Source organism: Protopterus annectens, chromosome 7.part0 (genome assembly GCF_019279795.1).
Source record: "Protopterus annectens isolate FY-2018-M chromosome 7.part0, PAN1.0, whole genome shotgun sequence".
NCBI lineage: Eukaryota > Metazoa > Chordata > Ceratodontiformes > Protopteridae > Protopterus > Protopterus annectens.
Genome location: NC_056739.1, coordinates 124,311,559 through 124,325,864, shown reverse-complemented (window position 1 = coordinate 124,325,864; position 14,306 = coordinate 124,311,559). Strand labels below are relative to the sequence as shown.

Here is a 14,306-nt window from a genome sequence, read left to right as displayed (position 1 = left end):
AATCACAGCCCCCTGGTGAGTCTGGCTCCGTGACCTTGTTAGAAACCTAACTAGGCCTGTGCCCCCGCCGCTAGAAGGTTATTTCAGACATTAAGATGCAAGCACTGCCACAATGTCCTCAGTGAGCTGTAGCAAAGAACATTGCATTCAATGAGGCAGAATCCTGCTGCACTTGCAGCTCTATCCATGATGCTAAGCCACATGGAGTGGAGGACTATCTAGACAACTGACAGTAGTTGCCCAGTCCTTTTCTTCAACAGGCCATCTGATAACTCTTCTGCTGTATTTTATAATTCAGCCCCCAACCCAGAAATGCCACATATGGTTAAGACAGTAACATTCCTAATGAGACAAAGTGGTAGACATGAAAGCCTGCTTCCTAAAGCTTGCCAAAGCCCAAAACTCCCTAGATGGGAAGCAATACCCTGGTCAGTAAAAGCCTAATGGAAAGTCCCTGTAGACAGACTTCCCAAAAACTTCCATTTCACTTGCACAGCAAAAAACAGTCCTTTTAGAGAGGGGTCAGAGTGATGGTTTTTTTCCATGCATGAATATTCCCCATATGCACTCATTTTTTGGGCAGTGCATCTGTTACCCTATACTGTCTACGCAGACGGTTTGGGAGATGAAGATCTAAGCCTTGCATTTCACTTGTTACATAAAGGAGATGGGTTCAAAGGGTCAATCCCAAATTTGGAGCATTTCTGTAAATGTGATAAATTTGGATCTGGGAGTGGGAACTAGCCCTTTCTTCACTGCCCAGATTCTGCCCCCAGTCTCTTGAGCAGGTTTAGAATTGGAACAGTGTGAGACTCTCATAGATAAGTGGGGAAAAATAAAGCTAACGTGAATAATAAGTAGGGGTATAACAGTATGATTGCTGGACCCCCCCCACCCCCACCCCTTAGTATCATTTCTCCTCCAGCGTTATTCACGACATTCTCACCAAGTTACTGCTTTAAGTTTCTCCACCCATGTGACTTGGCATTCTGTACTGAAGTTTAGTGACCATATTTCAGGCCATTCTTTCCATCTTGAAAAGTTTCTTTCACAACCTACCAATATCCAATTAAAACTGCTTTGAAATTCATCTGCAAAGATTACCAAAGGATAAAGAATTTATACTGCTGGGGGGGTAGTGCGTACCTTTCTGACAGAATACACCACTGCAATGAAAATGTTTGTAACTATTTATTAAAAACCTTAACAGTTTATCTAACTGTCAAAATACAGTACATAAGGTTAAATAGTTTGCCAGCATAGAGATAAAATCCAAGTAATGCCACAAAAGATGCAAATCAACTTGGGGGACATGGGTGCATCCAACTTTTTAAAGTCAGAATTTCAAACGGTTTTAAACATTACATTTCACTACAAATTACACTGTTTAAACTAGTTTTGCAGAAAGTACTATAACATGGATAATTTTCAGTTTTTATGCGGTAGACAAACCTCACGGGCCAAAAATTAAAAGCATATGGGGAATATTTTTCATGTAAAGAGAATGTGGAAACAGTACAGAAAGAAAACATGTGTATCCTACTTCAGTGCATCTCAAAACAGTTTGAATAAGTCAACAGTTATGCTCCTCTGAATTTACCTCCAAGTGTGTTGAGAAAATCTGAAAATACTGTAAACACCCATGTTTACACAAATATTGTATGTTATTACCTTAACATACACAATGGAAAACTTAACTGCATTAGTAACTTGGATACCAGCTTCTCCGCTGACTGCTATGGTGCTGGCAACCAGGAAGCACTACCTGTGAACACTCCATTCCATTTTAGTGCACGGAAAGCATTGACAGATGCTGTCCCTTGTACCATCCATTATGGCAGATGTGTCAAACAAGATAAACATGGCTCCACCCAACCCAGCCAGAAGCAAAGAAATAAAATGGGGAAGAACTGCGAATTTTGCAACGGACTGCCAAATACTGGGAACCAAACCCCACTTAAAGTCTTACACAAATGACAATTACAATGGATGTCAAGAGTAGTGGTGCAGTTCTGCAGAAACTCGTTAAAGCAAACAATCTTCAATCTGAACTTGAGGATGAAACATTGGCCTATGTTTTGGCAAAACCCAAACAAACGCAGTTCACTGAAAAGGGCATTACAAGCCAGCAACACTGCATTAATGCATAATCCTTGGAAAACTATCTTTCTGGCCGAGACATTCCTGGTCGGAGTGGCATCATCATTGGCCTGGAAGGAGGTCTCATCATGGGAGGGCCTGGCATCATTGGCATATGACCACCCATAGGTGGTCTCATTCCAGGACCTAAAGGGAAAAACACAGTAATTAGTTTTCCACTTCATTATGTGGAAGTAAACGCATTCTAAAATGAAATGTCTCATACTGATATCTACAGGTGTATGCAGAGTTACAGATTAAACTGTGAAACAAACAGTAAGCAGTTCTATATGGATAACTCAAGACTGCTGTCGTTAAAGCAAAACTGCACATTGAAAGGGAATATCTGCCACATACTAATATTGTTTGCAATCAGTCCAAGTGTCCAAACATAATTCATTTCACTCTAATCTCAAGTCAGGAAGCAATAAGAGTTCTTACAAGATTTTACTCATTTCTTCTACATTTAAAATGACAGCATGAAGTCCAGCCTTAATTGGTCTCCCGAAGCAGCGACACGGCTTCTTTTAACCAAATAGTTTTCATTTGTTTATATTAAAATATCTTCATTGTCCATGCACACTGTAGTACAAGTATAAAAACAAGTTAAAAGCACAGTTAAGTGCTCAAAATGTCCTAAAAGATAGATGGGAAAAGTTCTCAGCTGAGTGTAGCTGCTCAGCTCTTAGGTGGCAGCTGTTACTTGAGCCATCAAGACATGCATCTGCTTACATCTTTCATAACGTCTTTACTATTGAGTAACCAAGCCCAACAGCGGAAAATAACTGCAAAGAAGAAACGCTGCTCCAAAGCCACAAAACGGTATTTTAATAAAACAAATGCAAGCATTCGTTTCCAATACTACAGAAACATTAGACAAACGCATACACTACCTCACATCCTTTAAATATCATAAAAAAGCTAAACCTCACTTCCTTAAGGGGGTGGCTCCCAAGAGCAAGGCATGTTATACAGCATCTTGTGCAACATCTCACTTTCTAAGAAAGGTGGCGCCAAAGTACAAAACACTGTTGCCTTAATAAATAAAATCCTAGTGCATGTTGAATACTAAAACCTAAAAACATATGCATCCATAGATATAAATGCCAATAAAATTGCATTGAATAGTTTAGATACTAAAAAAGTGCATATTACTTCATAATAAAAATCAAACAGTACCTGCTTTCAACTTTAAAATGGGTTTGATCGTTACGCACTCATTAAGCCCTGGGGGAGGGGGGGGCAGTGGCATTTAAGAAAACTTGCCAATACAGTTCCCTTTTCTCCACGAAGATCTCCCAGTCACCCCCCTCTATCTAGTGCACCGACCTTTTCCAGGATAACAATCTCTCTTATAACCAGGACACGTGATGGAATGTTTATAAGTGCATTACTTGTATTTTTGCTCTTACATTTGGTTTATTAAAATACTGTTTTGTGGCTTTGGAGCAGCGTTTCTTCTTTTTGCAATGTCTAACATTGAGAAGTTATGGTTAGTAAAAGCAACACTTCCTTGCCCAAAAATGAACATTTGCCAGTTTATGCAGTGATGTAACAGAACATCTAAACTTGTCAGAGCTCTATCTAGAAACCGTTCTTTAATGCTCTTTGTTCTTGCTGCCTGCCAAACAGCTCCCTGGTCAAGCCCATTAGTTCCCCATCACAAGAGTGGGGGTCGACCAGGAGGGGAGATCACTCAACCATCAGGCATGCACAGCTTCCAGAGAGTTTTCTTTGGATGTCCTTGCAAGTGCAGTTCCTCCATGGCCAATGCCAGACGGGTATGAAGCATGAAAACTACAATCACTAGATAACAGAGCACCTTTTTTCCTTGTAATGCAAAAACATCATGTCCCTTCAAATGACAGAGCACCTAAACCCCCTCCTCTAGAACTAAACATATCAAGCTAAGAATTTGTATAGCCAAGGTTTGTACAGGCAAAGGTGAGGTAAAAAGGCAATACTGACTGCCTTTCTGAGAGAGTCAAATGAGAATCTCTCGACAATCTCCTTCCTTCACGCACACTGGACCAAAACCTCCCTATTAGGGGTAGCAGATGGGGAGAGATAATACTGCAGAGGTAAAGTCTACTATCATGACGGATATCACTGCTGCAGTAGTACTGATTACTACAGGAATACTATTAGACCTAGAGTAATAGCTAACCAGGGACAGCATTAGGTCTCAAGGTGTGGTACAAGCAAAAAGCAGTCTACTCGGATTATAAAAATGTTTGCAGAAGGTACGTTTACTGCTTCAGATGCATTGAGCTAATAATTTTGTTATTAAGGATTCCATGGTGGCAGTTATGCTAGTGGAATCTACCTTAGACTTGAAACACCAGACATGTCTTGCAGTTTAACACCATCTGATTTGGTAACTGAAATACTTTCCTACAATTAAGATTGGATTTACTTACTGCAGTTGATAGCCAAAAGATCATCCAGATATAAAAAGACATTACTGCAGGTTATATTCAGAATGAAAAATCAGACCAACTTCAGAAAACACCCACTTTGGGATGAATCTCAGAAATAAGCTGGAAATACCCCAGAGGCTCCAAATAGTGGATCACACTCTTAAATTCCCCAAGCTATTAGAGAGTACAACTGTCCCTCTCGTGCACTACAAACTCCTCCGAGAAGACCCACACATTCTCTTCAGAAGAATCAGGGACCCAGTAGTCCAGGATATTGTATACCCAAGTGAAGCCCATAAACACCAGAATTAGGGCTCTAAATCTGTTTCAAGCCAATAAAACAAAATGGGGAAAAGTAATTACTCAGTGCCCACCTCACCGCTGGAACAGTCACCCCTTCAAATGAGACCAAGAATACTGGACTGGGTAGTCAATTCACCCCAGGTGAAACCAATCTAGCCCTTCTTGAGAAGGAAGGTGGTCTAAGATGGCAACTGGCAAGGGAAAATGGACACCTGACTCAAGCAGCCTTCAACTTCCTATTTCTATGGACAGATACCCTTATCTGAATTACTTGTTCCTGACAACAAAGTCACTATCCTTGGCCATCTAACAGTGTAGGATTCTGACACCTTTTAATATGTAGATCCAGGAAAGAAAACAGATTTCCTGAATTAAGCTCGCCTCCGACACACTTGACATAAATAAGGGATTAGTCATTAAGCTAACCAGAAGTTTAAGGGTCCAAAACCAGGCAGATTTTGAATATTGATCCTACAAAATCTGTTCTAGCAATTTTCTAGGTTTTGTATTCGCACACTTTTCTCTAAAGGATATGATGTCCGACTCAAATATGTTAGAACTTGGTGATTTCAAGATCTGCCAGAAAACCAAATACAAGGTAAAAAAAAAAAAAGTCATTTCGGGACAACTGAACGGTATGCCCCTCTGATCAGATTAATTCTTGCATATGGCCAGTCTGCTGCTCAAATGAGAAATGGAGTAAAGCCAGTACTTCCCAGTTTCTTGGGAAGAGGACAAAATTTCACTTCCCCACTACCTTGCTGCTTGTTGTGACCTTTGCCATCCTGCCACATTCGCTTCTTTGTCAAGGCTCTTCCCTATATGTAGATCGGCTCGTTTCCTATAAAAATGTTAGGATTCCTATAGATAACACCCATTAGATTCCAGAATAGACTGGAAGACTTGCTGCCTTGGTCTCTGACTTAAGTGAACAGTGCAGAACTTGTGCAAAGGTTTGTTCAGTGGCTGCCTATTCTGGCACTTCGACAGACTGCAACTTAACCCAAGCCTGTCACTTCAGCACCACTCCAGAAGAGATCTAGGTTTACTGGTCGAACAAAATACATTAAACACCCAACCAGAGAATGTCCATTCATCAAATGTTTACTTCAGCGAATATGAGAGACAGGGAAAGGAAAGTACAGTTTTGTACCTACCATAAATGTAGAGATTAGAGTGTATACACTGCTGCAGTCATTACACTTGGGTTATCCTGCAGTCAGGCGGTCCCGCAGTCGGCCCCAGTTCCAAAGTCTTGGTCCAGCGTCGGTTGCTGTCGCTTCTTCCCTGACGTCAGTGCGCCAGGGGTATACAAGATGCAGCAGACGCCATTTTCTTCAGTTTTTCTTGGCCCAGATGTCATGTGCCCCCAAAAAGGTAGGCAATGTAAATTGCTAATAAAACATACATAAGAAAAGCAATCAAAAACTTTCAGTTACCAGCAAATACTCCCCATAGGTAGCAAAGGGTAGAAGGCTTGGGTAAGTACCAGCAAGTAAGAGGGGAAGGAGAGAGGGTAACCTGGACTGCAGCAGTGTATACACTCGAAAATCTACATTTATGGTAGGTACAAAACTGTACCATGTTCATAGTGTTACACTGCTGCAGTCATTACATTTGGGTAGAATCCCAAAGCTGAGGTAGGGTGGCTGGTTCTATAAGGCATTAGGGGTGGCTATAAGGCCCTGCAGGACTGCAGTGGCAAAGCCAGCTCTGGATTTAGAGTAAAGAGGCAGATGGTAATGCTTGGTGAAGGTATGTACAGAACTCCAAGTTGCTGCTTCCAAAATGTCCTTGGTAGGCAGTCCTCTGAGGTAGGCAGTTGAAGTGGCTGTTGCCCTGGTGGAATGAGACCTAATGCTGTTAGGTGCAGTTTTCCCATGGTGTGTATAGCAGAAACGTATACAATGCCCTATCCATTTTGAAATGGCTTTTCCCTGTGTTCCTGCAGCATATGCTACAAACAATTGCTCAGATGTTAATCGTGTTACACTGCTGCGGTCATTACACTTGGGTTATCCTGCCGTCAGGCGGTTCCCCAGTCGGCCTGAGTTCAAAAGTCTTGGTCCGGCGTCGGTTGCTGTAGTCTCCTCCCCGACGTCAGTGCGACAGGGGTATATAAGATGCAGCCAACGCCATTTTCTTCAGACTTTCTTGCCGCTCGGTGCCCGAAGCAGAAGCAGTTCGTAAGTGCCAGTCGGCAGACTCATGAGATTTTCATTCCGAATCCAGAACCGATGTCTTCTACAAAGCCAAGTACCCCGTTGTGGAAACTTTTTCTTGCCTCAGACCGATGTCAGTAAAAGTTAATAAAGTACAGTTTTGTACCTACCATAAATGTAGATGTCCGATAGGAATACATCTGCAGTCCTTACAAATGGGGTTGTCCTGTCGTCAGGCAGCCCTTCGGTCGGCCGGATTCCAAAGTCTGGGTCCGGCTTCGGCTGGTGTCGCACTTCACCCGACGTCATCGCTGCAGTTTTTCGGGTATAAAAGGCATCAGCCGACGCCATTTTCCTCGGTGTTTCTTGCCCCAGATGCCAGGTGCCCTCTTGGATGGCTAAATTTGGATAAATGCCAATGTTTCCAAACAGTAGAGAGCAAACACATAAAATAAGCATGTATGTACATATATACAAACAAATACACCATAATAGATCCCCCCCAAGCTAGCTGAAGGATGGCAAATACCTTAGGAGTACCTCAGAGGGGAAGGTGGGTGGGTAATCCTGACTGCAGATGCATTCCTATCGGACATCTACATTTATGGTAGGTACAAAACTGTACTATGTCCTTCAAGGATGCATCTGCAGTCCTTACAAATGGGTAGAATACCATAGCTAAACAAGGGGAGGAGGAAAAGAGTAGAGATTATGGTGTAGCCAGGATCCCTTGCAAAACAGCAGTGGCAAAACCTGCTCGGGATCTAGAGTATAAAGGTAAATTGTAATGCTTGGCAAATGTATGCACGGAGGTCCAAGTAGCAGCCTCTATAATGTCCTTGGTAGCCACTCCTCATAAGAAAGCTGTGGTAGTGGCTGTAGCCCTTGTGGAGTGAGGCCTGATGTTCTCTGGAGTTTTCTTTCCATGGTAGGAGTAACAAAATCTAATGCAATTTCCAATCCATTTGGAGATTGTCTGTTTTGAAATTGGTTTTCCTTCCTTTCCTGTTGCATATGCTACCAGAAGCTGGTCAGTTTTTCTATTGGACTTAGTCCTGTCCAGGTAGTAGCGTAATTGTCTATGTACATCCAAGGTATGCAAGAGTCTTTCTCCCCTGTTCTGTGGGTTTGGGAAGAATGTAGGTAGGTGGATAGCCTGATTTAATGACACTCTGGATACCACCTTAGGCATAAATGTAGGATTGGTTCTCATGGACACTATCTTGATGGAAGATCAGGAAGGGTTGCACTGCCATTAATGCCTGTAGTTCAGAGACCCTTCTTGCTGAGGTGATTGCCAGCAGGAAAGCAGTCTTCCAGGATAAGTATTGTAATTCTGCTGTTGCTGCTGGTTCGAAAGGGGGAAGTGTCAATTTTTCTAGCACAAAGTTCAAGTCCCATGCTGGCAATGGTGGTTTCCTGGGAGGTTTTACATTTTTAATTCCTCTCAGAAACTGCCTGAGCAGAGGATGCGAGAAGACAGGAGGATCCAAGCTGTATTCTGCTGAAATAGCTGATGCATGTATCTTGATGGAAGAATAGGACAGGCCTGTGTGGAAGAGTTCTGCCAAGTACTCCAGGATGTTGGCTATATTTACCAGTGCCACATTTTCTCGCTTTGCAGTACTCCAAATGAGATATCTTTTCCATTTTGCTGCATAATTCTTTCTTGTTGAAGGTCTACGAGCCTCAAGGATTATGTCTTTAACCCTTTGGGATAAATTTGGGTTAACTGTTCTTATGTAATGTTCCAGGCAGTTAGCTGCAGAGTTTTCAGGTTTGGATGCAGGATGTTGTAGTTGTTCTGTGTTAACAGCAATGGGATCAGAGGTAGTGCCCATTTTTGTTCCCGAGACATGCTCCTCAGCAATGGGTACCAATGTTGCCTTGGCCAGTCTGGAGCTATCAGAATGATCCTTGGACGTTCCTCTTTGATCTTCAAAAGCACCTTGTGCATCAAAGGTAGTGGTGGGAATGCGTATGCTGTCAGGTTCTTCCAACTGAAAGATAGGGAGTCCACCTTCCAAGCAAGTGGGTGGTACGTCCTTGTGCAGAATCTTTTTAGCTGGTGATTGAGTGGGGATGCAAATAAGTCTATTTGTGGTAATCCCCATTCTCTTGTGATGGCTTTGAAGATGTCCGGATGCAGCATCCATTCGTGGGCATCCGTGGTAGTTCTGCTTAGTATGTCTGCTAGAATGTTTTCTTTTCCCGGTACAAAAATTGATTGTAACTGAATGTTGTAGCTCAGAGCCACATCCCATAGGTCCAGTGCCAGCCGGCATAGAGGGTATGAATGTGTGCCTCCCTGTTTGTTGATGTACCACATAACTGTGGTGTTGTCTGTCCTTATCAACTGACCTTCCTGGAGAAATGGTCTGAATGACTGGATTGCCAATTTTACTGCCAGCATTTCCTTTAGATTTATGTGCAGGCGCAGCTGGTCTTGAGTCCATAAGCCTTGTATGCACTTGTCCAGCATGTGTGCCCCCCAACCGAGGTCTGAGGCATCTGTCGTGATAGTTTGGCTTGGTTGACTGTTGCAGAAGGGCAATCCTGTGTTTGATCGACAGGCCTGAGCCCACCATAGGAACTCTTGCTTCAGGCATGGGATTATTGGAATTTTGGTTTCTAGGCTGTGCTTGTGTTGAGACCACAAATTCTTTAGGTACTACTGTAGCTTTCTCATATGCAGCCTGGCATGAGGGACCAGAATTATGCAGGATGCCATGAAGCCTAGGGCTTGTAGTACTTTCCTTGCAGTTAGATGGTTCTGCTTTATTAATGCCAAGAAGTAGAGAGGTAGTTGCTCTTTCTTTTCTGCAGTTAGGAATGCCATTTGTTTTGATGTGCCCAGCTCTGCACCCATAAAGGTTATTCTTTGGGATGGAATCAGCCTTGACTTTTATATTGACTGTATATCCCAGGGCTTGCAGCAGGTAAATGACTCTTTGTAAGTCTTCTGTTAGCTTGCTTTTGTTGTCCGCTTGTATCAGGCAGTCGTCCAGGTAGGGGTAAATTTGGATCCCCTGAAGTCTGCAATGAGCAATTACTGATGCCAGGCATTTCGTGAACACTCTGGGCGCAGTAGATAAGCCAAAGGGCAATGCTGAGAATTGATAATGCTCTGATCCTGCAAGAAATCTGAGGTATCTTCTGCAATTTGGTCGTATGGGGACGTGCAGGTATGCCTCCTTGAGATCTAGAGTTACCAGCCAAGACTCCTTGCCCAGCATGGGAAGGAGCTGCTGTAGGGTCAGCATTTTGAATTTTGGAACAATGAGGAATGTGTTTAAAGCGGACAGGTCGAGAATAGGCCTCCATTTGCTCTCTTTTCTTGGTACCAGGAAGAGTCTGGAGTAAAATCCCTTTCCTTGTTCCATAGATTGTACCTTTTCCACAGCTCTCATTCTTAATAATTGCGATATTTGCTTTAGAGCTTCTGCCCTTTGAGTAGGTGGTAGGTTTGGCATTCCTCTCTTTGCTGGTAGAGTATGGAAATGGAACCTGTAACCTTGGTCTATAGTTTGCAAAATCCATTTTTCCCTTGTGATGCAATGCCAGTTCTTTGAAAATAACGTTAGCTTTCCGCCAAAGGGTGCTTCCAGTTGTTCCCTGGTATGTGCCACAGCCAAGTCACTGTGATTGTGTTGTTGTAGTGGTGGTGGCTGCCTGTGCCTCGCTGGTAGTTACCTTGCCACTGGCGTCCCCTGTAGGCACCCCTGGATTGGTTTCTGCCTCTTGAACGCCTATTCCTGCCTATCTGTGTCTTAGAGGAGTCCGGAAAGGACCAATTCTTGGAGGGCCAGTTCCTGCTAAACCTTGGAGGTTGAACCTGTAAGAAATCTTTCACTGTTTGTACAGATTTGGCCTTCTCTTCCATCTTTTTTAGTACCTGCTGTGCAGGGGAACCAAATAAATTGACTTTGTCCATGGGAGCATCTAAAAGCTTTGATTTGACATGGTCTGGTAATGCCTGCACTTTCAACCATGCATGTCTCCTGATAACTGTGCCAGTCATGGCTGATCTAAAGGAAGCCTCCAGTGCATCATAGCCACATTTCAAAGAATGGTTACTAACCTGCTGTATGTTATGTACCATTTCCTGAACATATTTCTTATCTAAAGATTCTTCAGAGGACAGCTTTTTAGTTAACTGGTCTAGCATAAACTCTTGATATTGAATCATATGAAATTGGCAGTTCAAAGCCCTAGCTGACAAAGTAGCAGAGGTGTAAACTTTTTTACCCCATCACTCTAAGGACCTGGATTCCATTTCAGAGGGGAGGGTTTTTTTAGTAGATGTAGTTGCTACAGCTTTAGGGCCCTGGGAGATAGTCTCTGGATCTGCAAAAGGGGCCTTGTATAAATGGTGATGAGTGTCCGGGACCCTGTAGAACCTATCGGGCTTAGCAGGGGCCGGAGATAATGAATCAGGAGCAGTGCAAGCATCATTAAATGCATCATCTACAACAGAAAGAACTGGAGGTATAGCTAAAGGCCTGTGCTGTGGCAAATGTAGAAAGGTTCTAAGCCTTTTCCTGGAGTCTGAGAAATCTTGGTCCTGCCACTGAAATTGTTCCCTCATAGCATGCAAGGTTTCCCCAAAGGAAAATTCCTCAGGTGGAGAGGCTGAAGGTATGGACTCTTCAGCATCAGAGTCTTCGTAAGGAGAATAAGGAGCCTCAGGAGGGTCTGTATGTTCCGAGTCATCAGAGGAATCATCTGTGGATACAGGCTCTGGGGGCTCTGCTCTAGGCCTCTTCTCTGGAGGTGGATGAGAGTTCCTGTCTGGATGAGGCTGGGATCCACGAATTAAAGAAATGAGATCCTCAGCCAAAGAAAGCATATGGGAACTGGTGCTGGGCCTGTGAGAGAGGGGCTTAACAGGCACCGTTTTTGAAGCTTTAGCTGCTTTAGCCCTGGCAAAGGCCTTAATAGACATGGCTGCAGGAGGCCTAGCAGCTCCACGTGCAGGGGTTGAAATATCCAAGGGAATAGTGTCTGATAATTCCTGAGAAATCGCAACTGCAGGTTGGATTTCCGAAGCCGCTTCCACCAGGTTAGAAGAGGCCTCGGTAGAAGGCATGTTTTTGGCTGGGGAAAGAACCGCTTGCTCGGTTTCAGCCGAAACCGAGACACTGGTGGTTGGCTTAACCGCGGTTTCGGCCGAAACCGCGGACCGCGAGTGGCGGTCCTTTTCCCTGCGTTTTTTGGTTATTTGTGAAGTCAGAGGATCCGACGGCATGATATAAGCAAAATCAGAGTTGAAAAACTGTTCTGCAAACTCCGACCGGTTAAAAGAAGCACAGGCTAGACAAGCTGCTACGTCGTGGTCTGGGCCTAAACAAGGTAAGCAGTAAGAGTGGAAATCTTTATGAGGTATTTGTTTCCCACAAGTTAAACAGTTATTCACTTTTTCTGACATCGGCTGAGGCAAGAAAGAGTCTCAACGGGTACTTAGCTTTTAGAAGTCTTCGAAGTAGTATTCGGTAGTAGTAATCTCTGGTTCTGACCGACCGGCACTTGCGAACAGCTTCTGCTTCGGGCACCACGCGGCAAGAAAGACGGAGGAAAATGGCGTCGGCTGATGCCTTTATACCTGAATAACTGCAGCTATGACGTCGGGTGAAGTGCGACACCAGCCGAAGCCAGACCCAGACTTTGGAATCCGGCCGACCGAAGGGCTGCCTGACGACAGGACAACCCATTTGTAAGGACTGCAGATGCATCCTTGAAGGACATCTGCAGAAGATGCCTCAGATTTCTAGCTAGTTCAATGCACTATCAATTCTCTGCACTGCCCTTTGGCTTATCTACTGCGCCCAGGGTCTGCACAAAGTGCCTGGCACCAGTAACTGCATTTTGCAGGCAAAAAGGAATTCAAATTTATCCATACCTGGACTGCCTGATTCAGAGAGCAAGGACATTCTTCTAAAGCATTTGGCGTACGTAAAAAAGTTACGTTGCCTGCGGTACACAGTAAATAAAAATAAATCAAAACTAGTGCCCTCAACAGATAATATTCCTGGGTGCCAGTTTGAACACAATGGCCCAGGTGGCTTATCTCACGCCAGACAAGCAAGGACAACTGATTCGATACTTTCATTTGATGGCAACAAAGACCCAACTCCCTGCAAGAAAAATTCTGCAGGCCTTGGGCTACATGGCATCTTGCATACTAATTCCATATGCCAGACAGCATATGAGGAAACTACAATGGTACCTAAAGAGAGAGTGTATGGTCTCAACACTGTCAAAGTTTGGAAATGGTTATACCTCTAATTCCTTGCCTTCAACAGGGGTTTCGATGGTGGGCTCAAGCTCGTCACCTTAACAAGGGACAGCCTTTTACTCAACCCACAGCCAGGCAAATGCTGACAACAGATGCATTGGATTACGCCTGGGGAGCACACATGGCAGGAAAATGTATTCAGGGTGAGTGGCCCACAGAGCAAAGACATCTCCACATCAATCAAAAAGAGATGCTAGCTGTACAAAATGCCCTTATAGCTTTCAAGGACCTGCTGCATCCAGGACAACTACTGCTAAAGACAGACAACACCACAGTTATGTGGTACATAAACGAGCATGGGGACACGCATTCCTACCCCCTCTGCAGACAAACTATGACCTTGTGGAACACAGCAGTAGACTACGAAGTTCATCCGCAAGCACAATTTCTGCCAGGAGAGAAAAACACACTGGCAGATGACCTAAGCAGAAACATCATGGATCCCCCACGAATGGGAATTGAATCCACAAATATTCAGAATGATAAAACAAAAATGGTGGAGCCCGGACATAGATCCGTTTGCATCCCCAGTGAACTGCCAGTGACAGAAATTCTGCACAAGGAGTTACCATCCACAAGCATGGAAAGTGGATGCCCTCTCATTCAGCTGGAAAAACCTACAAGCATACACTTTCCCTCCTTTAGCTCTCCTTCCAAAGGTACTCAAAAAAGCCAGGCAGGAAGAGCCAAAGATAATCCTGATTGCACCAGACTGGCCACGCCAGCACTGATACCCAATCTTAAAGAACTTAGCACAAGAACCACCCTGGATTTTGCCTCAAATCCCACAGTTGCTGACAGTACAACAATCAGATACTTCACAGCCAGCTAAAGACCTTAAACCTAGCTGCATGGAAAATTCCTTAGTCAAGCAAGCAATGCCTCTCTCCAAAGCTGTTACGGATGTCATTCTGGAGGCCAGAAGGCGTAACACCAGGAAAGCATACTCTGATACATAGAAGAGATTCTGTGCCTGGAAATTCCTAG

General features: G+C 43.9%; 1 protein-coding gene across 1 annotated transcript in view; it reads right to left on the bottom strand.

The window, feature by feature from the left end:
- Positions 1 to 1,178: 1,178 nt before the first annotated feature.
- Positions 1,179 to 14,306, bottom strand: part of SNRPC (small nuclear ribonucleoprotein polypeptide C) — a 280,157-nt gene continuing 267,029 nt past the window's right edge. The window contains exon 6 of the mRNA XM_044076559.1: positions 1,179 to 2,286. Coding sequence (XP_043932494.1) covers positions 2,162 to 2,286 — 125 coding nt within the window. The 3' untranslated portion in view covers positions 1,179 to 2,161. The remainder of the gene's footprint in view (positions 2,287 to 14,306) is intronic.